Source organism: Sparus aurata, chromosome 17 (genome assembly GCF_900880675.1).
Source record: "Sparus aurata chromosome 17, fSpaAur1.1, whole genome shotgun sequence".
In the NCBI taxonomy this organism is placed as follows: domain Eukaryota; kingdom Metazoa; phylum Chordata; class Actinopteri; order Spariformes; family Sparidae; genus Sparus; species Sparus aurata.
This window is the reverse complement of record NC_044203.1, coordinates 2361829-2386478: the sequence shown is the minus strand read 5'-3', so window position 1 is coordinate 2386478 and position 24650 is coordinate 2361829. Positions and strand designations below refer to the sequence as shown.

General features: G+C 43.9%; 1 protein-coding gene and 1 long non-coding RNA gene across 4 annotated transcripts in view; both read left to right on the top strand.

The window, feature by feature from the left end:
- cdk14 (cyclin dependent kinase 14) overlaps positions 1-24650 on the top strand; it is a 485271-nt gene that overhangs the window by 288957 nt on the left and 171664 nt on the right. For all 3 annotated transcript variants that reach the window (XM_030394396.1, XM_030394398.1, XM_030394397.1), the window contains one exon: positions 20861-20954. In XM_030394396.1, coding sequence (XP_030250256.1) covers positions 20861-20954 — 94 coding nt within the window. The remainder of the gene's footprint in view (positions 1-20860; positions 20955-24650) is intronic.
- On the top strand, positions 3619-6476 carry LOC115567634 (uncharacterized). The gene is made up of 5 exons (XR_003981240.1): positions 3619-4041; positions 4922-5047; positions 5230-5377; positions 5477-5670; positions 5771-6476. It is a non-coding gene; the product is annotated as an uncharacterized LOC115567634 (long non-coding RNA).

Below are 24650 nucleotides of genomic sequence, written 5' to 3'. Positions count from 1 at the left end.
TCTACAGGCCACCTAAATACTGCACATATTTCTTTGATGACCTTGTTGAGTTACTGTCTTTATCTGCACTGACTTTGATTGTGTGTTAATTGTTGGTGACTTTAACATCCATGTTGACAAGCCTGAGGACAGATGGACTAAAGAACTGTGCTGTGTCCTTGATAACTTTGGACTCACTCAGCATGTGACACAGCCCACACACAACAGGGGCTAATCCTGGACTTAGTTATCTCAAAGGCTCTGAACATTTCTAAGGTTCTGGTATCTGATGTCGCTCTCTCCGACCATCACTGTGTTTTCTTTGAGAGTGATATATCAGTGCACACAAATGTTCAAACTAAGGTTGTCTCAAAGCGATACATCACTGAAAACACTGGTGACATATTCATTGATGCTTTCTCTTCCACACCACCCCTCTCTAGGTTCATTGTCAATGACCTTGTACTTCATTTCAATTACAAAATTACAAATGTCATGAATGCCATTGCACCCACTAAAGTGAAGGTGGTCTCTGGTAAGAAAAAATCTCCTTGGAGAAACGCCACGCTAGTCAAGATGGAAAAAAGGGAATGTCGAAAAGCTGAGCGCAGGTGGCGAAAAACAAATCTCCAGGTTTATTTTGACATTTATAAAAGAGAGACTTTACATTTTTAATTTGGAATTAAAAAGTCAAGGCAGGTCCTTCTTCTCAGACATTATCACCAAGAACAAAAATAATGCTCGTGCCTTGTTTGCTACTGTCGACAAGCTAACAAACCCCTCCTGTGCCAGTAGCAGCTGAACATCTGTCTACCAGGGCCGTAATGATTGCATCATTCTTCACTGCCAAAATTCAGAACATTAGACAAGCGGTCAGTGCCACTCTACCAGGTACTGGAGGTGTGTTGTCGTTTTGTCCACCTAAACCCAACTCTAATACCCTGACACAATTTCATCCAATTAATGACAAAAACCTTCAAGACATTATACAGCATTTGAAGTCTTCCTCCTGCAGCCTGGATATTTTACCAGCAGGGTTCTTCAAAAAGTTTCAGACTGCATATTCCAGACCTGCTGACAGATTGTTAACACGTCTCTCTCTCAGGTGTCTTCCCCCAAGCCATTAAGACAGCAGTCATTAAACCACTCCTTAAGAAGAGAACTTCTAGACACATTAGTAATGAATAACTATAGGCCATTTCAACACCTCCCCACTTTTAAGTAAAATAATTGAAAAAGCTGTCCTTTACAACAGCTGAACAATTACTTAATAATAAATGGCCGTTTTTGATGTTTTCCAATCAGGATTTTCAACCACATCACAGCACTGAGAGACGGCTCTTGTTAAGGTCCTCAACGACATTCATCCAAACACAGACAGCGGAAAAATCTCAGTCTTAGTATTACTGGATCTCAGTGCTGCGTTTGACACAGTCGACCATAATATACTACTGGACCGACTGGAAAACTGGGTTGGACTCTCTGGTACAACACTAAAGTGGTTTAAATCTTATCTAAATGAGAGAGATTACTTTGTGTCTATTGGTGACTACACATCTGAACGGATGAAAATGACAAGCGGAGTACCCCAGGGCTCCATTCTTGGGGCCTCTACTATCAACATTTACATGCTCCCTCTAGCTCAGATAATGGAAAACAATGACATTTGCTACCATAGTTATGCAGATGACACACACATTTATATAACCATATCACCAGGGGAATATAATCCCATACATAACCTGAGTAGATGCATCGGACAAATCAATGATTGGATGTGTCAGAATTTTCTTCAGTTAAACAAAGATAAGACTGAAATAATTGTTTTTGGATCCAAGGAAGAACGACTTAAAGTCCCTGCTCAGCTTCAGTCTGTAATGTTGAAAACTACAGACCAAGTCAGAAACCTCGGTGTAATTATGGACTCAGACATGAATTTCAGCAGCCATATTAAGACAGTTACAAAGTCAGCCTACTATCACCTTAAGAATATATCCAGGATAAGAGGGCTTATGTCTCGGCAGGATTTGGAGAAACTTGTTCACGCATTATCTTCAGCAGACTCGACTACTGTAATGGTGTCCCTTACAGGACTCCCTAAAAACTCCATCAAACAGTTGCAGCTGATTCAGACGCTGCTGCTCGAGTCCTAACAAGAACCAAAGAAGTAGATCACATCACTCTGGTTCTTAGATCTTTACACTGGCTTCCTGTCTGTCAAATAATAGATTTCAAATTCCTGTTGTTGGTTTATAAAGCATTGAATGGTTTCAGGCCAAAATACATTTCTGATCTGCTGCTGCGCTATGAACCATCCAGACCTCTGAGATCGTCAGGTACCGGTCTGCTTTCAGTCCCAAGAGTTAGAAGTAAACATGGAGAAGCAGCTTTCAGTTACTATGCGCCACATATTTGGAACAAACTCCCTGAAAATTGCAGGTCTGCTCCAACACTCACCTCTTTTGAAATCAAGACTTAAAGCATTTCTTTGCCACTGCTTTTAACTGAAGCAATTCAAGTCTTTGAACTGCATTATTACTCTAACTATACAGTCTTGTTTCTTTTAAAGCTTCTCTATTTAGCCTACTTGTTTTGATGTTTTGTCTCTTAATGTTTTTACTGGTCTTAAAATGCTATTTTTATTTTTTTTATTTATTTATTTTTATTTTTATTTTCATTTTTTTTATGCAATTTTTTAATGTCTTTTAAATGAAATGTTATTGTCTTTTAATATAATTTGTGTGTGCCTGTAAAGCACTTTGAGTTGCCTTGTGTCTGAATTGTGCTATACAAATAAACTTGCCTTGCCTTGCCTTGCCTTACATTACTGCATTACAGCAACATGTAATGCATTATAGTAATTACATTACATAATGCAAAAAATGCCTCAGACTGTTCCACCCATGAGTTGTTTGTGAGAACAGACATTCACGACAAAGACATAAGACCGACAACATGCACTTTTGGACGATTTATTGACAGTTGCGGTTTTTGGACAGGCAATGACATGGTCACCTACAAGGTTACTGTGTGCTCTGTGGTGCTCGTCGAACAGTGGTTTGCAATTCGCAGACCCCGGCATCCCCAGCTGGTTTTTGGTGAACAGCATAGACCATATGCTGTTTTTTTCCAGCAGGGTGGAAACGTAAGGTCCCTGGCAAATAAGATGGACGAACTGGAAGTGCTCGCCAGGACGCAAAGGGAGTACAGAGTCCAGTATCATGTGTTTCACGGAAACGTGGCTACACGAGCAGATACCGGACTCAAACACTAACATCCCCTGCTTCCACACGGTCTGAGCTGACAGAGACACCACCGCGAGTGGCAAGAAGAAAGGAGGAGGGCTCGCTGTGCTCGTGAACAACAGGTGGTGTCACCCCGGCTCATGGACAATGCCGTGCGTGACGTCATCCACACTGCGACTGCGGCACTTCAGACGAAACATCCCGGAGCCTTTGTCATCATCACAGGAGACTTCAACCACGTCTGACCAACCCCTGCAGCCACCCACCAACCCCCTGCTGGCCCCCACCGCAGACTCACTCACACACCCCCCCTCCCAGGACACCTGCACCATCCATGTACTAAGCGGCAATACAACTTCCGTTTTGTAGTTGAAAATCGAAAACTGGAAAATGACTCGTATCCCGTTATTCATTTTAAAATCGGTAACCGAAAAACAGGAAATGACTCTCTGATATTAGATACTGTGTTCATGGATGGTAATTGGAAATGAAATAACAGTGCCTTTTTTATTCCAGATTTTGCGGTAGGTCTTTTTTAATGACCCGGAAGACACCGTATGCCGTTAAAACATTTGATCTGATCCTTAGACTGATTTCAGTTTATGTCTTTATCTGAATATTCAGAGTTTATAACAGCCAGGAGGTCAAGTGGGATGTCCTGTGGTAAATAGCCGCAGCACTGAGTGACCACTTTGGCCTCCTGCGAGGCTTTTCCGAGATAAATGTGCGCCAATGGTGCCCTGTGCAGGAACTGGGCGTAAAGGATTTCTGCCCTGACAGACAACTGGAAGGTGAAGTTGCAAAAGCAATTGAAGAGGTAGGTAAATCGTTGTCACAGTCTGATTACGCTCACAACTGGTGGGACACTACCAGACACTTTGCATGTGTCCTCATGATTATAGTGATTACTTTTTTTTTTAATGGCATAGGAGGTAACGACGCCGCTATCGAGTTCGGAGCCCATGCGTAGTCAGTGTTTATGGTCCAAAGTAAACATGAAGTTAAGGATGATAAATTCTTCACAATGTCCTGTTATTTTACTTTGGACTACGAACTCCATATTGGCATTGTTACCTCCTATGCAATTAAAAAAAGTAATTACCATAATCATAAGGACACACGCAAATGCAGTATCCATTGCTTACAGGGGGAGGGGCAAGTGTCGTTCTTATAGACCTATAGCATGTTGATTCACAGTAGATCGAACCAGTAGTGAGCGAAATTGGTCTGTGACATCACCAACAGTGTAAGCCAACATAAAGGGGTGCCATGTACATCCAGGGGCTCTCATCTCAACATGATTTTTTTCTCATAATAAACAGTAAGAGCAGATAAACATACTTATGTGGCCAGTGTTACTGTATTTTCGTGTTTGAGACAATTAAAGACGTAAGTCTTCCACTGACATTTGTGCAGCCAGGGCATAATCTAGGGATTTTATCGTCACATAACCTACAAAGAAATACTCTGGTATAAGATGCATTGAAAAGTTATAGATAGATAGATAGATAGATAGATAGACATTCTGTATTTACTGTCTCTCCTGTTTCTAATAAACCACCTTTGCCTGTACAGTAGGTCGTAGACTTCTATTATGACACGATTATCTAATGTGCAGTAGATAAACATGCACGGTATTTGAACATTTAAACACATTAATTCATTTCAATAACATCATCAATAAAATCCTTCCTCAGACTGGGTCTTCCCTCAGAAGAAAAATGATGACTGGCTATCTTGTGGTGAAAGGGTTCAAAGCTTCCAAGGGCAGAGTGGGGAAAGTCCTACGGACCATTCATCAGCCATTGCATGCAAGGCAGCAGGTAAAGCCAAGTGCAGTGTCTGTGCACGTTAACATAACATATTGAGAATGTATTCATACCAATGAGGGATCATCAAGTTTTTACAATTGTCTTCAGTTCCAGAAACCTTAACCCGGTGCCTTACATGGGTCACAATTATATTTAAGTTGAAAGTTTTCCTTCTGTTTGTGTATTATCTTCAGACGAGCTGTGTTGTCCGATGGAATATGGAACCAAGTGCGGGTAGACTGTGGTCAGGAGTTTTTCCTGAACCTGTATATGCAGGAGAAGCTGGCTACATACCGCCACAACAAAGAAAGGCAGCCATACCTCCAAACTCCATCTACCAGGGTAAAATACATGTCATGTAAAAAAAAATACAATTGATTCTTGTTTGCATTTGGGGGCCTGCAGCATGACACTGTTCTTGTAATCTTTTAACCTACACAGAATCATGCCATTGAAAGGATGTGGTCAGAAGTGAACAAAAGAGTTAATTTCCCTCTGAAGGCCACACTAGTCGAGATGTGTGACCAGGAGGAAATTTTTATGGCAGACAGTCGGATCAAATTCCGCGTAATCCACCTAACATGCCACATGGCCAGAGTTGGCCTCACAGATGTTGTGAAGGCACAGAATTCCAGGTGTGATTTCTCCCATTGATTCCACTATTTTCTCCCATTCTATTTTTCATCGATAGCAACATAATATTATATATAATATAATAAGCACTTTTTTTCACAGGAAAGGGGATACCAGATCTCCTCTGTGGACAGGGATGCCCAGCTAAAATCCCAGAAGACCTCCTTCTTGCTGGTGAGGTTGCAGCAGACATCTACCAGCGAACAATTTCGCCCCATTCAGAATGCACAAAAGTGTCTTATTGACATCACGAGAGGATGTGCTATGTCAGAAGTGTAATAAATAAACAGAGAAGAAGAATTATTGTAAGTATGTTTGTCTCATTGCATAAATTGTTCCTACAACTTTAGAATCGTATCACACTGTCACATTATCTAAAAAAGGTACATCCATAACAATCAGAAGATGCATATTACCTACTATTCTTTGTAATTATATAGTGTCATTCTATAATGACCTATGGATGGACAATGAGGAATCCTTGAACTTACCGCAAAATGTATTGGTTTAAATCAACAAAACCAAACAAACTACTAACAGCAACAAAACAGTTAAAAACCAATGCACGCACATACACACACCACAATACCTTAAACTTCATGGTGGTCTTCACTCAGCGGCATTTAACGTACATGATTAGGTCTAGGTACTCTTAAAAAGTTAACAGTACTACAAAGAAACCCTTTGTCTATGAATATTGAACCTAAACCCTTCCGTTCTACATTTGAGGCAGTGCTCAGGATTGACCAGCCACTGCTTCACACAGGTCCAGCACCCCACAATAGATCTGAAACAGGTTGCAAATACTGGTCTGTCCATTACATCTGCAAGATGTCAAACAAAAGAGAAGTAACAATGAAAACTTACTCTGTGCATGCATGTGTGTCTGTGTGTATTTGTGTGTGTTTGTGTGCATATGTGTGTGTATGAGCACACCAGTAAAGCAAACCTACGAAGAAGAATAAAGCAGACTGCATCATTTTGACTCTAATTATAGAGAATGCATCAGCAGCATGCCCATGCAGTATATAAGCATACCTTTGGAAACAAAGCAGGATAGACCTTCCTTTGTTGGCTGCAGGCCAGCACTGGTCAGTGCTGCAGAAGTCGAGGACTTGACCACCTCAGACAGCCGGGATATGTTGTCTGTCATTTCTTTTATTTGGTCAAGTGCTTGCTGGACAGTATTGCTGTCCTTGACCCTGCAACTTAAATGTACAGAAAAAATGAGTCAATAAAAGAAATTATTTAACAAAGGAGTGAAACCTTTTTCTCCACATTGGCATTGGCTTCATCTCATGTTGCACTACCTTGTTTTTGATGTTTGCCCTGACCTGAACTCTTGGAAGTCCTCGTCCATCAAGGCAAAAATCTTAAGAGCCAGAAAACATTTAGTTTACTTCTGTATTTCAAAATGAACATTAACCTTAATTCAAAATAATAAACTGCAAGCAAGTGTTAGTTCATATTACTTACTTCTTGTGCCTTCTGAGTCTGAAATCTCATTCCCCAGAGAGGCAGTAAGGGTGACTGGATCGTCAGTGCCAAGGACATCTTTCACTATTGTGTGGGAGGTTGTCAGCCGTTTGACGACAACATCAGCAAACTGTACTGACCTGAGGATAAAACAGATTGGTTATGTCAGACATACATTCTTATGTATCAATGCATGACATTTCAGCTGCAGAGGTCGGCTGCACTTGACATGTTTTATTGTGGTATTACATCACTACATTACATCACTGGATGATATTTCAATAACAGATGAGTTGTGTTTCACAAGTAGCCTAACCTTTGAAAGGTTCTCCCATACATTCCCAGTCGTGGAGGTATATAGGATGGACTGGGTGATGGAGAGGAGGGGGAGGAGGGTGGCCGCCTGAAATTAGTTTGTGCGGCAAGGCTTTGCTCCTGGTCTCCATGCACTTCATAGTATGCAAGGCAAGCAAGATTTGCTTGTGGGAAATGCCCTGTGCCTTCTCGGAAAATGGCCATATTTGTATCATCAGTGAGATACAGGGAATCAACACTAACCTGTGGAGTTGGATAAAATGATAAGTAATGAGCACTGCAATTAAATAATATCTGTAAAAAGCAAAAGGACTGATGTTATATCCATTACAAAAAAATCTGCATTACTTCAATTGTCAACGCTATATTTTTCTGAGTATCCAAACAACAATTTTATAGGAACTGATAGTGGTTCATATGCAGAAAATGCAATATTTTGGACATTAAAAGGTAAATTGCACTACATGTCAAAGCACTTTGCTGCAGCAGTGAAATATTTTGGACATGGAGTTAGCCTCTTATTACATTGCATTGTACTGTATAAAAAGTTATGTTTGACGCATAACTGAAATTATTTATGTCAGGTGTCTCACTGAGCCACTGAGCATCAGCGCAGAAATCAATCCTGGCAAAAGATGGGACCTGGAAGTAATTCACCTGTATTTACTGATGGGTAGGTTTCAACTGTCTAAATGAGTTTTTTGGAGTTACATTAAAGCTGTAGATTGTTAAATCTAATCTATCTACTTTTTTCTTTTTTTGTAATGTAGGCTAATGGTCAATATGAATAGGCTTGAGAAAAATCTTGATCAATATTGTGGTGACAATAATTTGATTGACTGGGTTGATACAACCTCACACTAATGGCCTTTTGTTCATTAATCACACATCTGAACACATCCGAACTGATAAAATATAGTAATTATACTACTAATAAATGTTTATGAAATTATTAAATGCTCATATATATGCTGCTATATGTATATATATATATATATATATATATATATATATATATATATATGTATATATACATATGTGTTTGTGTGTGTGTGTGTGTGTGTATATATATATTGAACCGGCACCTTATCGTGGTGGAGGGGTTTGAGCACCCGAATGATCCTAGGAGCTATGTTGTCCGGGGCTTAATGCCCCTGGTAGGGTCTCCCAAGGCAAACAGGTCCTAGGTGACGGGTCAGACTAAGATCGGTTCACTCGCCCCTGATGACAGAAAGAACAACGAGGACGTGCACATCGTCCAGATCGGCGTCACCGGGGCCCCACCCTGGAGCCAGGCCTGGGGTTGGGGCTTGCAGGCGAGTGCCTGGTGGCTAGGTCTGTGCCCACGGGACCCGGCCGGGCGCAGCCCGAACGAGCAACGTGGGCCCGCCCTCCCGTGGGCTCACCACTCGCGGGAGGGTTCAGAAGGGGCCGGTGCAGTGGGATATGGGTGGCAGTCGTGGGCGGGGGCCCTGGCGGCCCAATCCCCGGATGGTGACTCTAGCCATGGGGACATGGAATGTCACCTCGCTGGGGGTGAAAGAGCCTGAGCTGGTGCGGGAAGTCGAGCGGTACCGGCTAGAAATAGTCGGGCTCACCTCCACGCACAGTCTGGGCTCTGGAACCCAACTCCTTGAGAGAGGCTGGACTCTCTTCTACTCTGAAGTTGCCCGCGGTGAGAGGCGGCGAGCTGGTGAGGGCTTGCTTATATCCCCCCAGCTCAGCCGCCATGTGTTGGAGTTCTCCCCGGTGAACGAGAGGGTCGTTTCCCTGCGCCTTCGGGTCAGGGATAGGACTCGGCTGTTGTCTCGGCTTATGGGCCGAACAGCGGTGCAGAGTACCCGGCCTTCTTGGAGTCCCTGGGAGGGGTACTGGAGAGTGCTCCAACCGGGGACTCCGTCGTTCTCCTGGGGGACTTCAACGCCCACGTGGGCAGCGACAGTGTTACCTGGAGGGGTGTGATTGGGAGGAACGGCCTCCCCGATCTGAACCCGAGAGGTGTTTTGTTACTGGACTTCTGTGCTAGTCACAGTTTGTCCATAACGAACACCATGTTCAAGCATAAGGCCGGAGATCAATGATCGACTTTGTGGTCGTGTCATCTGACCTCCGGCCGTATGTCTTGGACACTCGGGTGAAGAGAGGGGCTGAACTGTCAACTGATCACCACCTGGTGGTGAGTTGGATCCGCTGGCGGGGGAGGAAGCCGGACAGACCTGGCAGACCCAAACGTATCGTGAGGGTCTGCTGGGAACGTCTGGCAGAACCCTCTGCCAGGGAGATCTTAAACTCCCACCTCCGGGAGAGCTTTGACCAGATCCCGAGGGAGGCTGGGGACATTGAGTCCGAATGGACCATGTTCTCCACTTCCATTGTTGACGCGGCTGTCCGGAGCTGTGGCCGTAAGGTCTCTGGTGCCTGTCGCGGCGGCAATCCCCGAACCCGGTAGTGGAACCCAGAAGTAAGGGTTGCTGTCAAGCTGAAGAAGGAGTCCTACCGAGCCTGGCTGGCCCGGGGGACTCCTGAGGCAGCTGACGGGTACCGGCAGGCCAAGCGTGCGGCAGCACGGGCAGTCTCGGAAGCAAAAACTCGGGTCTGGGAAGAGTTCGGGGAGGCCATGGAGGAGGACTACCGGTCGGCCTCGAAGAAATTCTGGCAAACCATCCGGCGCCTCAGGAGGGGGAAGCAGTCCTCCACCAACACTGTTTACAGTGGAGGTGGGGAGCTGTTGACCTCGACTGGGGATATCGTCGGGCGGTGGAAGGAATACTTCGAGGATCTCCTCAATCCCACTGACACCCCTTCCATAGAGGAAGCAGAGGCTGGGGACTCAGAGGTTGACCCATCCATCACCCAAGCCGAAGTCACTGAGGTAGTTCGGAAGCTCCTCGGTGGCAAAGCACCGGGGGTGGATGAGATCCGCCCTGAGTACCTCAAGTCTCTGGATGTTGTGGGGCTGTCTTGGCTGACACGTCTCTGCAGCGTCGCGTGGCAGTCGGGGACAGTGCCTCTGGACTGGCAGACCGGGGTGGTGGTCCCCCTATTTAAAAAGGGGGACCGGAGGGTGTGTTCCAACTATCGGGGGAACACACTCCTCAGCCTCCCTGGGAACTTCTGTTCCAGGGTACTGGAGAGGAGAATTCGGCCGATAGTCGAACCTCGGATTCAGGAGGAACAATGCGGTTTTCGTCCTGGCCGTGGAACACTGGACCAGCTTTATACCCTCCGCAGGGTGCTCGAGGGTTCATGGGAGTTTGCCCAACCAGTCCACATGTGTTTTGTGGACTTAGAGAAGGCATTCAACCGTGTCCCTCGTGGCATTCTGTGGGAGGTGCTCCAGGAGTACGGGGTCGGAGGCCCTCTGTTAAGGGCTGTACGGTCCCTGTACGACCGGAGCCGCTGCTCCTCCACATCGAGAGGAGCCAGCTGGGGTGGCTCGGGCATCTGTTTCGGATGCCCCCGGGACGCCTCCCTCGGGAGGTGTTCCTGGCATGTCCCGCCAGGAGGAGACCCCGGGGAAGACCCAGGACACGCTGGTGTGACTATGTCTCTCAGCTGGCCTGGGAACGCCTTGGGATCCTCCCGCAAGAGCTGGAGGCAGTGTCCGGGGAGAGGGAAGTCTGGGTGTCCCTGCTCAGGCAGCTGCCCCCGCGACCCGGCCCCGGATAAGCGTACGATAATGGATGGATGGATGGATGGATGGATATATATATATATATGAATATATATATATATATATGTATATATATATATAGATATATATATGTATATATATATATATAGATATATATATATATATATATATATCTATATATATATATAGATATATATATAAATATATATATATATATATATATATATATATATATATATATATATACTGTATATATTATTCATTTATTTTATAAATGTCCATGCGCCAATCCTTCTGGACAAAAATGTCCATTACTTTTTTGGTAGAAGTCCTCCTTGTCTTGTTTCAGTTTTACAAGTCTCTCCATCTCAATGGAGATCACTGCCAGGGAAGAAAGCCATCCTTGATCAGTCCTGTTCCGACTGTATGTCTTGATTCTTTTCAGTGCTGAGAATGACCACTCCACTGACGCTGTCGTAGCAGGTACAGTGAGCATCAGCTGGAGTAACTTTGTTGCCTCAGGAACAGTCTGAATGAGATCCTTCTGGGCCAAAAAGTTGAGAAGCTGTCCAGGAGATTTGCATTCATTTCTCACAGTTTGTGAGCTATACAGTCCGATGAGATCCGCCTTTAGTCTCACAAAGTCAAAGAACTATATTTTGACAGGCTCTGCACTTTTGTCTTATCAAAATGTTGTGACATTTCACTGAATGTTGCGCAATCCACCAAACCAAGGAAAGCTAGCTCACCAAAATGATCAAACTTGGCCTTCATTTATCACTGATGTTGTCCAGAATGAAACAGAACACTTGTCTCTGTTCATCTCTGACCGACTGTCTGACTCTGTTTCCACTTTCTGTCAGGCCAAGTGTGCCATATTTCTGCTCAAATCGGTCAAAGAAACTGTCAAACTCCAATCTCATGCACCTGAGAGCTGCAACGTTGTCGCGGATGCGTGTGAGACAATATTCAATGTCCATCACCTTGTTTTGCAGCACAAGTGAATCAGTTTCAGTGAAAATGCGCTCATATGCTGTGAGGAGAAAGCATGTTGATGCTTTTGAGAGCCACCGATCGTATCCTGCTGCCATCATCAGCGTGTCATTATCCTAGCTGTCAGGATTTTCCATAATAATGTGGAATAACGCTTGCAGGTCATTTTTGTGCATGCTTATGGTCTGCAGAAGCCTAGAATTAGAGCTCCATCTTGTAGGCGCTGCTCTGGGTAAACGGTGCTTGAAAATATCATGTGTGTGCGCTTTGTGGACTTGCTGAAAAAAGCCCCTAGTCCCTCCACTGTTTTAAAAAACGCGCGAGACTCGGGCATGCACTTTGCTGAATGCAACAGCACCAGGTTCAGCTTGGGTGTGTAACAGTGGGTAAACATGGCCTCGGGCACCTTCTCTTTGGTTTTAGCCTGCACCCCATTAAGCTCTGATGCCATTACAGCCGCCCCATCATATGTCTGAGCTACAAGCTTGTCGATACAGTCATATTTCTCCAACACTCCCAGGACATACTCAGCTATAGCAGGAGCGCGTCTGTCCGCACCCACATTATTGAAGCCCAGAAACGCCTCCTTCACCTCGCAGTCTGCTTCAGTTTTAGCCACATAGCGCAAAATGACAGATATCTGAGCATTGTGTGTGACATCGGTGGTCTCGTCTTCTTCTACAGCAACAAATGGGGCTGCACTGATCTCCCTTTTTAATGTCATTTGTAAGCACATCACCGACCGCTTCGATTAAATCATTCTATATTCTGTTTTGACAAGCCAGAAAATACAGTCGATGTCTCCAAATGTCTAATCTCAGCAAAAGCATACAGGAGCTCAACATAGTTGCCATATTTAGCAGAGCCTGTACCTTCAACATTTCCATGTTAGTCTGAAGTTTGAAGCAAACCTTTCAGCTCCGGTGTTTGTCTTCCTTCATTTATTACCTCCCGTTTCGATTGAAAGTCAAGTTTAGAAAATTGTTTGATCTTGGATATAAAATCCTCCATTGTAAATCCAGGCGGGGTTAGAGGGGAAAATATTATCACTGCACTCTACTCGCTCGTAACCATGGACTCTAAGATTGTTGCTAGCTCGCTGTCACTTACTCTGCAGCTGTGGCAAATTATACAGGGTTTGTACACATTTTTCAATGTCAAATTCAAGAACATATACTTTGTAAGCTGTTCGCTATTCATCAAAGTTTATTAATATGTCATCTGTCCAAATTGCATTAAATTCACCTTCTCCTCAGCCATCCTTCTCTATTGCTACCAGGCTGCATGTGTGATGATACACACACACTCACTGATTTTATTTCTCCTTGTACTAAGCAAACTATCCAGTCTGATCCCAATTTTACCAAGACATAGAGTTATAATGTCAAGCACTTTCAAGCACTTAAACTAAAATCCAAGCACTTTTCAATAGTAATAGTAATAGTAATGATGCAATAGTGACATAAAACAACTTGGCGGAGCCTCCAGTTACCTTTAAGAAGTAACACAAAATTTGGTACTTTCCCTTTAAATTAAAAGTTCACTTTAACCTGTTTATCACTTACTTATATAGAAAGTATCTCCTTTGCAATTACAACACAGAATTTAGTTGAAAAAACAAGACTTATTTATTACAAAGTTAGAAATTTTGTATTTTGTAAATTAGTTAACTGGTTCACTGTTGACCTTTAAGTATGTACAGATAACAGTATTCAAAACTCTCATGACATGCTCTGGTAGGTTTACAAATGACCCGTGATGAACCCAAAGAGAAAAGGTAAAATCAAAATGACCAGAAAAACTCAAATGTCCACAGCCCACACTCACACACACATTCACACGAGGCTATTAAATAAAGTAGATAAAAGAAAACGTGGCAGGCCTGGTCAAGGCTGTGAGCGTTGAGGCCAGAAACAAATGGCCCCTTCACTGGTTTTACCCAGCATAAACAAAAAGCACATTCTGTTCCGTTTTCTTCCGCTTTTCCGTGAAGGTCGCAGGGATGTTTTATCCCCTTTTTGGGGGGGGGGGGTTACTGGGGCCAATTCTGGTTAGCTCTATGGGCGAAGGCCAGGGTACACCCTGGATGAGTCGCCAGCTCATTGCAGGACCCTTACTGATGGCAGAGGCTGCCACACAAGGTGCCAACTGCACATCAGGAGCAATTTTGGGGTTTAGTATCTTGCTCAAGGATACTTCGACATGTAGCACAGTGGAGCTGGGATTCGAGCCAGCGACCTTCGGATCACTAGTCCACCAGCTCTACCCACTGTGCTACAGCCAGCAAGTGCAAGGTGTTAGAGGTGTACTCACAAGTCCAACAACAGTCAGAGATAAAGATTGGGGAATGGGGGAAGGGCAAAGTGCAGTTTCAGTGGCAAGGTAATGTGGGGTGCAGCACATGCTGCGGTGAACCAACAAGTACAGCAGCTACAAGCCCCATTCACACTGCCGTTTGCGCGGGGATCCTCCGCCAATTCTCCATACCCTCCCCTGTGTGAAAGTTTCAGATGTGGAGAGGGGGAAAATTTCGCTCCGGTGCTGATCCGCATCTGGAGGTAGTATCAGGGCCGCATTATTGGTGAGCCGTCCCAGTGTGAACGGATAATCCAGTGGCGCGGAGCGAGGGCGTGTCAGTCTGACTAGTCTGATAACTGCACAGGTCCTTCACTCAACTAAATACAGAGAAATGTCCCACAGAGAAACATTACATGACCAAACAAAACTAAAGTAGTAACTGTAACTGTCTTTGGCAACTTATATGAGGAAACAAAATACCACAGCTGTACGTGGAGAAGCGTCTTTCCTCCCACCTGTCCTACCAACTCTTCGTCACATTTCTGCCCAAAGAACAGCGTCTGTCACCGGCAAAAAACTTTAACTCACCGAGTGTTTGTGATGAAAATAAATCACTGCGACCGTCAGCCCTTCCGACCGAGACTTCAGGAAACTTTCCCCCAGAAAACAGCCTCCATCCCCGCGAGTGAGGGAGTCAGACAGCGTCCTGTTTACTGATGCTGATTATGTAATTATGTAATTTAGCGCGAAAAATTTAACTTCATCACTTTCCAGGATGTTTGGTGGGTCAGGATCTCAATCACTACACATAATAACAACATCCATATTAATATAAACTGTCCGCGGGTTTAGATTGACAGGGGGGACACCTGGGAAACACTGACGTCATCAACATGACATGTACCGTCACGCCTCTTTAGGAGCCACAGCGCCGGCTTTCTGAGTGAATTACACAGCGGTATGGCGGAGATGCTTCGCTCTGTGTAGCCCCATTCACACTGGCTTTTGGGTGCGGCTTTAGAACGCCAATTCCCTGCTGCCATCTCAGTGTGAATCTCTCGGAGGCGGCGAGGGGTGAAATTTCGCCTCGTATTATTGGAGAACCGAACCAGTGTGAACGGATAAGCTGGCTTTGCTTATCAGGGGCTTGTCGTTCGGACCGTCGTTAACTACATGGGTCCTTAATGCAGAGAAATGTCCCACAAAGCACTGCTACATACACAAACAAAAGTAACGTAGTAACTGTGACTGTCTTTGGCAACTTATATGAGGAAAAAAAGACAGCAGATGTACGTGGAGAAGCTTCTGTCCTCCCGCCCAGTCATCGCAGTCTGCGGCTTCCCTGCAGCAGCGCCGGCTCTCTGTCCTCTCACACGGCTGCAGGTGGCAGGCTGGTGTGTGTGTATGTGTGGGGGCTGGCTGGGGCAGCAGGAGCGGATGCTGCGGCCGCTCGCTCTGTGGATTTGAGTCCGTATAGCTGCCGTCTACTCTGTTTCGATCCGTTAATTCTCTGAATTCATAGTCTTTCTAAATTCCACTGGTACTTTACCAGCAATAACCTGAAGCTGCTGAGTCTCGATCGTCACTCTCACTCTTTCTCTCCAGATTAGGATGTCATCGTTCATCTTGTAAAAATGCACATAGTTCGTTTGATCTTCTCCCTCCCTTTACTGATGTACTTCAAATATATTTGTCTCTGTAGTGAGTTTGTGATTATTTGGTAAATATTTCTCTATCAACCAGTTGTATATGGCTTAAAATAATCTCTTTATTTTTCTGAAAAATGCTCGGTTTTCACCGAACCCGTAGTCATATCATATCGTATCGATATCGAGATATCTGGCATGAATATCGAGATATGAAATTTTGTTCATATCTTTCAGCCCTAATCTCTGCTCGCCGTGGCACATGAGAGTGTGTTGGCAATGTGCATGTGCTTGCCTGGTGTGTGTGTTACATTCAGATCATACCTCTGCAGTTGTAGAAGCATTCCTTGCAGCCGCGCTGGTGCTTTGCTCAGCGGCTTGCACATGATGACCTCCAGCAGCTTATGATCAGACTGCACAGATACTGGTCTGCCGTAGACATACTGGTGGAATCTCTTAGCAGCAAACACTATGGCAAGCAACTCTTTCTCTATTTGCTCATACCTCTTTTCTGTGTTGGTGAGCGCTCATGAGGCATAGCACACTGGTCGGCCATCCTGCTGCAGACAGGCTCCCAGTCCATCTTTTGAGGAGTCAGCTTGTAGAGTCAGCGGCTGCATGTGATCGTAGTATCTCAGCACTGGGGCTTGTGTGAGGGTAGATTTCAGTGTCTGTAGTGCTGCGCTGTGGTGTGGGCACCACTGCCATGCTACATTCTTCTTAAGCAGCTGTCTGTGAGGCTTCATTTGGTATGTACTGCACCAGGAATTTTGGCATTTCCAGCAGACGTTGGAGACCTTGTTTTTCTTCTGGGGTTGGCATGTCGACAATTGCTCAGATCTTTGTGTTGTCTGCTCTCTGTCCTGCTGCCGTGATGATGTGTCCCATATACTTCAATGTATCAACTTTGAACTCTTTATTAAACTTCACATTTGCAGTCTTTGCTCTCTCCATTACTTTCTGTAGGATTTCATCATGCTCCCGCTCTGATGACGCTGCAATTATCATGTCCTCCGCTATGACGTACACACCTGGGATGTCACCGAAGGTCTCACAGTTTTTCTGTTGGAACACTTCACTGGCAGACTTGATCTCGAATGGAACCGGTCCCACGGCGTGTTGAAGGTGCATAACTTAGATGATGGCTCATCTAGCTTGATCTGCCAGTATCCGTCCTTCTCATCCAGGATGGAGAAGACGGATTTCCCAGCTAGTCTGCTGCGCACATCTTCTGGAGTAGGAATGGAGTTGTGCTTGCGCTTGACTGCCTCATTCAGGTTGCAAGGATCCAAACACACCCTTAGTGCACCGTTCTTTTTCTTTGTGGCAACAAGACTGTTCACCCATTCTGTAGGTTCACTGACAGGCGTTATCACCTTCCTGTTCTGCAAGTGTCTGAGTGTCTCTCTTAGTGAGTCCATGATAGAGAGGGGTACATTTCTGCATGCGTGAATCACAGGTGTGACACTTGGGTCAGTGTGTATGTGATGAACTCCGGGAAACTCACCCAATCCTGTGAAGACCCCTGCATACCTCTGTAGCAACTCCACTTTGGTGGATGGAGGTTTTCCCGGTTGCAGAGATTCTGCTGTAAGAGCCTCAACCCTTTTCACCAGCTGTAACTCCTCACACGCATCTCCTCCCAGAATCGGTTTGTCTGCCCGGCTAGTTACATGGAAGTCCAGCACAGCTTTGCATTTGGTCTTCCTGCATTCTAGAAATGCAACACCATCTGCTGGCAGGCGGGCCCCACCAAAGGCAATCAGTACAGTCTCTGTGGGCCGCAGCTGAATGGGACCTGGTAGCTGTCGGTACATGTGCATGGGAAGCACATTTGCATCGGCACCTGTGTCAAGCTTGAAATCAATGGCTACACCTCTGATTGTGGCTGTCTCATGCTACACAGTGTCCTTCACTTGGTGTGCTGCTATTATCTTATCATCTTCTATCATGCCAATGTATAGAGAGTCAACTTCACTCTCCAAATTATTTATGGTCTTAGTCTTGTAGCTGCTGCTTTTCTCTTTGCCAGCCCTACACACCTTTGAAAAGTGGTTGTCTTTTCCACATTTATGACACACTGCACCATAAGCTGGGCAGTGACGGGGCTCTTGCTTGTATCCACATTTACGGCAGACAGTTTTTGCCTGCTTCTTGCTTCTTGTTTTGCTCTTGTTCCAGCTGCCTGTGTGTGTTTGCCCTGTTGCTTTCCTTAATGCATCTACTGAGATGGACAACAGGTGACGTCTTCATAGCTTGTATTTGTGTTTTAGCGAGCTCTGCTGATGATTCCATGGCTCTGCGCAAAGTAAGGGCATTATCACGTAGCAGTCTCTCTTTCAGACGAGTGTCATTTATGGTAAAGACTAATTTATCCCTGAGCATGTCACCTTCATTTCTGCCAAACTCACAGTCTTTGCTCTTTGCTCTAGCTTTGTGATGAATCTGTCCACCAATATTCCCGATGACATTGTGTGTGACCAAAACTGATGGTGCTCGAAAACAACGTTCTTTTGTGGACTGCAGTAGTCACTGAATGCTTTCAGAACTTCCTCCATCGTTTGGTTATCTCCATCTGGGATAATGGTGAGTGTGTTATACACTTCCAGCGCCTCCTCGCTGACAGTGTGAAGTAGAATGTCTATTTTAACCTTCCCTTCTTTCTCCAACACACCTGAAACAACCATATACAGCTGAAAACGTTGTTCCCATCTTTGCCAGTTTTCAGCGATGTCCCCGGTGAGAATCAGCGGTGATGGTGGGTTGAACTGCTCCATGTTTACGTGCGCCGGCACTTGTTAGCTGCTTACTAATCTTCGGTTAGCTTGGGTTACTAACTTAATTACTGTTAATCACATATAGACATGGAGGCAAGGATGCGGTACCGGACTGATCTTTACTGGCGCTCAAGTCACACAACAACAGTCACAACCAATCACAGATCACAGTAGTAGCACACTCCAACACAGTCGAGCACCAAGTGCTCGATCCTATATACCACAACGTGTAACGTCATGCCTCTTTAGGAGCCACAGCACCGGCTTTTTGTGTGAATTCAACGCTGTTCGTCTATACGGCGAAGATTCTTCGCTCTGTGTGAATCACCATAGGCGGAGAATTGGCGAAGCGCGGCTGCAGCTTTTATGCGTCTTCTCCTGTGTGAATGGAGCTTGTGAATCACAATCGGCGGAGAATTGGCGAACCACCACTCTGGAGATAATGCGGAGACGCTGTGTAAAAAGGACTACTGTCTCTCTCCAATGGTCCAGGGCTCTCCCGGTCCCCACTCTCTCCCTCTTATGGCAAATGTCCGGTCCTGAATCACATAATTCCTCTTAGTAATTAAGCTACAGGCTAATTCATGGTGAAAACCCCAAAGTATTTCACAAATTAACAATCGCTAGCTTCAATGCAGAATTAACAGTGTGAAACTCTATGAGCACCCTTCACTAAAGGCTAGCAGTGATTAGCAATTCAGCTCATCTTTTACACGTTACAATCAAACAACAGCACCAAGTACATCAAAACACATGTATTTACTTCTGGCAGCTTCTCGGAGTTCACACACATCAAACACAGGACGACTATCTGTCAGTCTTGGAAGTTAGGAGTGTTGTTACTTTACTTTTACACAGGGTTCGTACGGGAGCTTGAAATCCGTGAAAGTGCTTGAATTCCAATGTTGCGTTTTCAAGGTCTGAAACGTGCTTGGATTTTAGTTTAAGTGCTTGAAAGTGCTTGACATTATAACTCTGTGTCTTGGCAAAATTGAGAACAGACTGGATAGTTTGCTTAGTACAAGGAGAAATAAAATCAGTGTGTGTGTATATCATCACACATGCAGCCTGGTAGCAATAGAGAAGGATGGCTGAGGAGAAGGTGAATTTGATGCAATTTGGACAGATGACATGTTCAGTATTAATAAACCTTGATGAATAAGCGAACAGCTTATAAAAGTTTATGTCAAAAAAGAAAATTACAGGGTGCTCTCAGGTCTCTCAGGTCTCTCTTTGTCTCGCTGCAAGTGTGCCTGAAGAACGCCAAGTGGCTTCCCTTTTTTTGGATAAAACTTTGTGTTCTTTAATTTCTAAAGTTTTTGCTATCATGAAACATCATTTGAGATGTGAACAGCATAATACAATGTACATAATTGTGATAAAAAGTGAAAAAAAAAATCAAGAGTATATATATTGCTGTAGATATATATTTTACCCCAGCGATAAGGTACTGGAAAATTTAGAAAATTACCCTTTAAAGTGCTTGAAAAGTGCTTGAATTTGACCTTGAAAAATGTGTATGAACCCTGTTCGTGGCTATCCTGCTCGGACGCCAATAAGGCCGCTTCTGCTATCGCTAACCTTTTTGCAGCATGTAGGTGACGCTAAGCACCTCACCCTTGAACAAGGTGAGGACAGGGTTGGCTAAGGACTACAGACATACCAACAGAGATTAGAGAATAAAAGATGCTTCACTGCCCCACAAACAAATGTGGTCTTCTGGTATTTGTGCAGACAAACCAACTATGAACGATTTTTAGAACTAACACCACTCTTCTTTTTCTCTCTGACTTTAAACTGTATATAGAATGAATGTTTTAACATGTTATAATCTGACAGATTTTAAACATATTTACACTTCATGAACTGTTATTTATTAACAACATAAACATTTTAATGTCTGCATATAAATGAATGAAAATAAGGGCCACAGGGCTACATGATATTGGGACAAATTAAAACAATTCGTTGGACTTGCAATTATTAAGTTAAATAAATAAACAGAGCCAGTATTGAATAGGAGGCATTATCATGTGTTGTTCTCTCTTTAAAGGGGAGTCGGCTGTATTTTCATCGAGATGATCCAAGGAGTGGCTGCCTTTCCTGGGATGAAGGACATCCACGATCAGCTGGAGAGGATTTTCTTGGTGAGTCACTGAGGCTGCAGTGTCACTATGTGCACTGTATACATGTGTATGTGTGCTGATGGTAATTACTGTAGAAAACCTCTTACCCTGCACCCAACAGTGCTGCTGGATCTCCTCTTCTTTCAGCAGAAAAGTATTGATGCAGCTATAAATACAACACCTGGGGTTCAGTTATGCTATCTTATTTCAAGGAAGTTACAAGACTTTAATTTTTTCCAGCCTGTTTTGGTAACAAAATAACACAACTTCTCAAACGTTGCCATTGATACATTTAGCTGTTTTTCCTACTCTGAAAGCTCACTGATATTTAAAAATTGTGCCAACAACACATCTATTTGTAAGACTGTCAAGAACACACATGACTCCTCCTTAAACTTTATCAGGACTGTACCCTAATCAAGAGTTCAAGAATTCCCTGAACCTTGATGCAGAATTGCAGTTAAAACACAGACAAGACAGATGTGTGCTATGTTTTACTCTGAAGTACTATGATTGGCTAATGAAGAGCAACTGATTCGAGAGCTCTCACTTCGTCACTTTGATTGCAGTGTTTAGTGCAAATTCAGCAATATCTACAGCCTTCCCTTTGACACGGTTAATAAGGTATCACATATGAAGAAATGCATGATAAACATTTTAATTCAGAACTGAAATGTTATGAGTGGGAATCGACTCAAAAGCAGTGTATATCCATGTATTAATACACTGACATCTTTAACAGGCACAGTGAAATAAAACAGGGAATTGAAATCAACACACTATTTGTCCCGTGATTGTTCTTCTCTTGGATGAGAAATGCTGTAGTGTGTGTTAACAGACAGGCATGTAGATTAGCATCTACACAGGCCAAGACACCCTGGGGTGCAGAGGTCCTGTGGTCCTGTGGTCCTGAGAGAACGCTTTGTGAGCTGTGGGCCATGTCTTAAGATGTGGAATTGGTTAGAGTTTATCAGATGTAGATGTCCTCAAGACAATGTCCTGGTGGTCTCACATGGGGGTTTCCTGCAGACACCTAGCTGACTGAGAGGTTTTCAAGTCCAATCAAAATTTCCATGTTGCTGATAATCCTACGTAATTCAATCATATACTCTTACCGCATTGCAGAGTGTATTTCCTGCATGGTTGCTGACAGGATTGTCAGCTGCAAGGTTGAACACACTGAACAGCAAAAGAGGAAGTGATGCCAAACTCTTATCAAGCTCAGAAGTGGTTCAGCATCAATACCAGAGCTGAGAGACAGAAACAAGGATAATGAATCAGGGAGTATGTCTGGCCTCCTTTTTCCATCTTTATTCTGCCTACTTCCATTACAGTAAGGTTTGCAGTTAGGTCACTTTGAGACAAGACAGACTTTGTTGTAGTCTGTCTTGCTGTTATACTGTTGCTCTGTGTACATTGACGCAGCAGCAGGCGATGCTTCCACTGACTAAATTAAGTCAGTGGCTGCTTCACTTACTCATGTGTATTAACCCTTGTATGGTGTTCGGGTCTGTGGGACCCGTTTTCATTTTTTAGCAAAAGTTAAACGGTCATTATTTTTTCCAACTAAAACTCATTTTCTGTGAAGAACATATATCAGAACACATTTTCAATGAACACACACTGTACACCCCCATACACATTTATTTTACACACAGGATGTTTGGGGCTAATAAAAGTGGGGAAATTGTAGGTCCTGTGTACTTTCCTCCTCCTGTCTGGGCCTGCCGTTAAGGTGTGTGTGTGTGTATGTGTGTGTGTGTGTGTGTGTTTGTTTGTGTGAGTTTTGTGTTTCTGCCCCTGCCATTCCCGCACATTGCTAAAAAATTCAAGCACCGACACCGTCTGCTCTCACATTCCTGCACATTTTACCCTCTGTCTTGTGGGAACCAATCTTTATATTTTCATACTCTATCCCAGGCGGGACACAATAAATATAGCTTTGCCAATGTGGTTCCTTATCACAACTGATCAAGATGGCCAAAAGATGCTCTGCTCAGAGGTCTTGCAGTTTTTTTTGGAAGAGAATGAAGCTGTGGATGATGATGTAGAGGAAGAGGTTTCAAAATATGACGATCACATATCTGACAGTGACTTTGAAGAAGAGGATGAGATTGAGCATCAGCTAGTTCCAAAACGAAGACGAGCCACAGGACCAGCCCGTCAAAGAAAGTCAAGAATGTGTACTCATGAGTACCTGCACAGGGATGGGAGAATCTGTGGCCAGGAGCATCAAAACCAGAGATCATCATGGATTATGATGTCACCAAAGGAGGGGTGGACAACATGGACAAGCTGGTGACTGCCTACAGCTGCAAAAAGAGTACCCTACACTGGCCACTGGTGATACTCTTTGACATATTGGACATCTCAGCGTACAACGCCTTTTTCATCTGGATGGCACTGAAGCTAGAGTGGAACAGAGGGAAACTCCAGGGGAGACGCCTCTTCTCGATGAACTGGGAAAGGTACTGTTAGGACCTCAAATCTAGAGAACACCACGTGTTCCAAGCACCCCAGCCTCTGCAGCCATCATGAGGAGGATTCAGGAGGAGAATGCTGGTGCCCCATCCACCTGGCCCTCAGAACCACCATCACAATCAGCTTGTGTTGTGTAAACTGACCTGAATGGGTTACATTTCTAATGTTCAACTAAAATAAAATCAATAGTTATGAAAAACTTTGCTTCATTTGTAAATGTGTTAAATTTCTTCCATTCATATCTTGATTATAACTAATTTTTTTTTTTTTTATTTCATTTTGCTAAAACAACCAAAAAACAAGTGGCAACCAAAAAACAAGTGGCACTTTTATTCATAAAAGGTAAAGGGCAAATATTAACCATATATGCTGTTTGCATTGCTTGTAATTGGGATAAGTAAACATCCGTTGAGTATTTTAACATGAAATTGTTTGACTGTGTTGAATTAAAGGCCCCAAAAAATGCAGCGGGTCCACCAGACCCACGAACACTGGCTGAGTAACCAAAATATGAATACAACACAAGGGTTAAGAGATTGAATCATCACCTGCCTTGTAACAAAAGTACAAGATTATAGACTAATGATTTGTGGTTTCTACACACACACACAAAGGCCCATCAGTAAGTCAAGAATGTCACAGCATACCTTTTCTCTCCAACTGACCAGGTGTTCCATCTGTGGACCCAGTCTGTTTCAAACTGGACAGCCTCCAGCAGGATATCAGGCTATATCACAAAGGACTATCATCTACACCATCCAGTGATGTTAGAGACCTTTTGATTGAGCAGAAAACAAAGGGTTTGCAGAATAAATGAAAAGCTGAAAAATCAGTATTGAGTCAGCATTGCATGGCTGGAACATTTCTGGAGATGTTCACCTGTACTAGTTCACCTGGTGTTTCTGCTCAATCAAAAGGTCTCTAACATCACTGGAAGCTGTAGATGATAGGTCCTCAGGTCCACAGATGAAAACACCTGGTCACCACTGTACTAGTTTACCAAGTAAACTACACTGAACAAAAATATAAACACACTTTTGTTTTTGCTCCCATTTTTCATGAGCTGAACTCAAAGATCTAAAACATTTTCTATATACACAAAAGATCCATTTCTCTCAAATATTGTTCACAAATCTGTCTAAATCTGTGTTAGTGAGCACTTCTCCTTTGCCGAGATAATCCATCCCACCTCACAGGTGTGGCATATCAGGATGCTGATTAGACAGCATGAATATT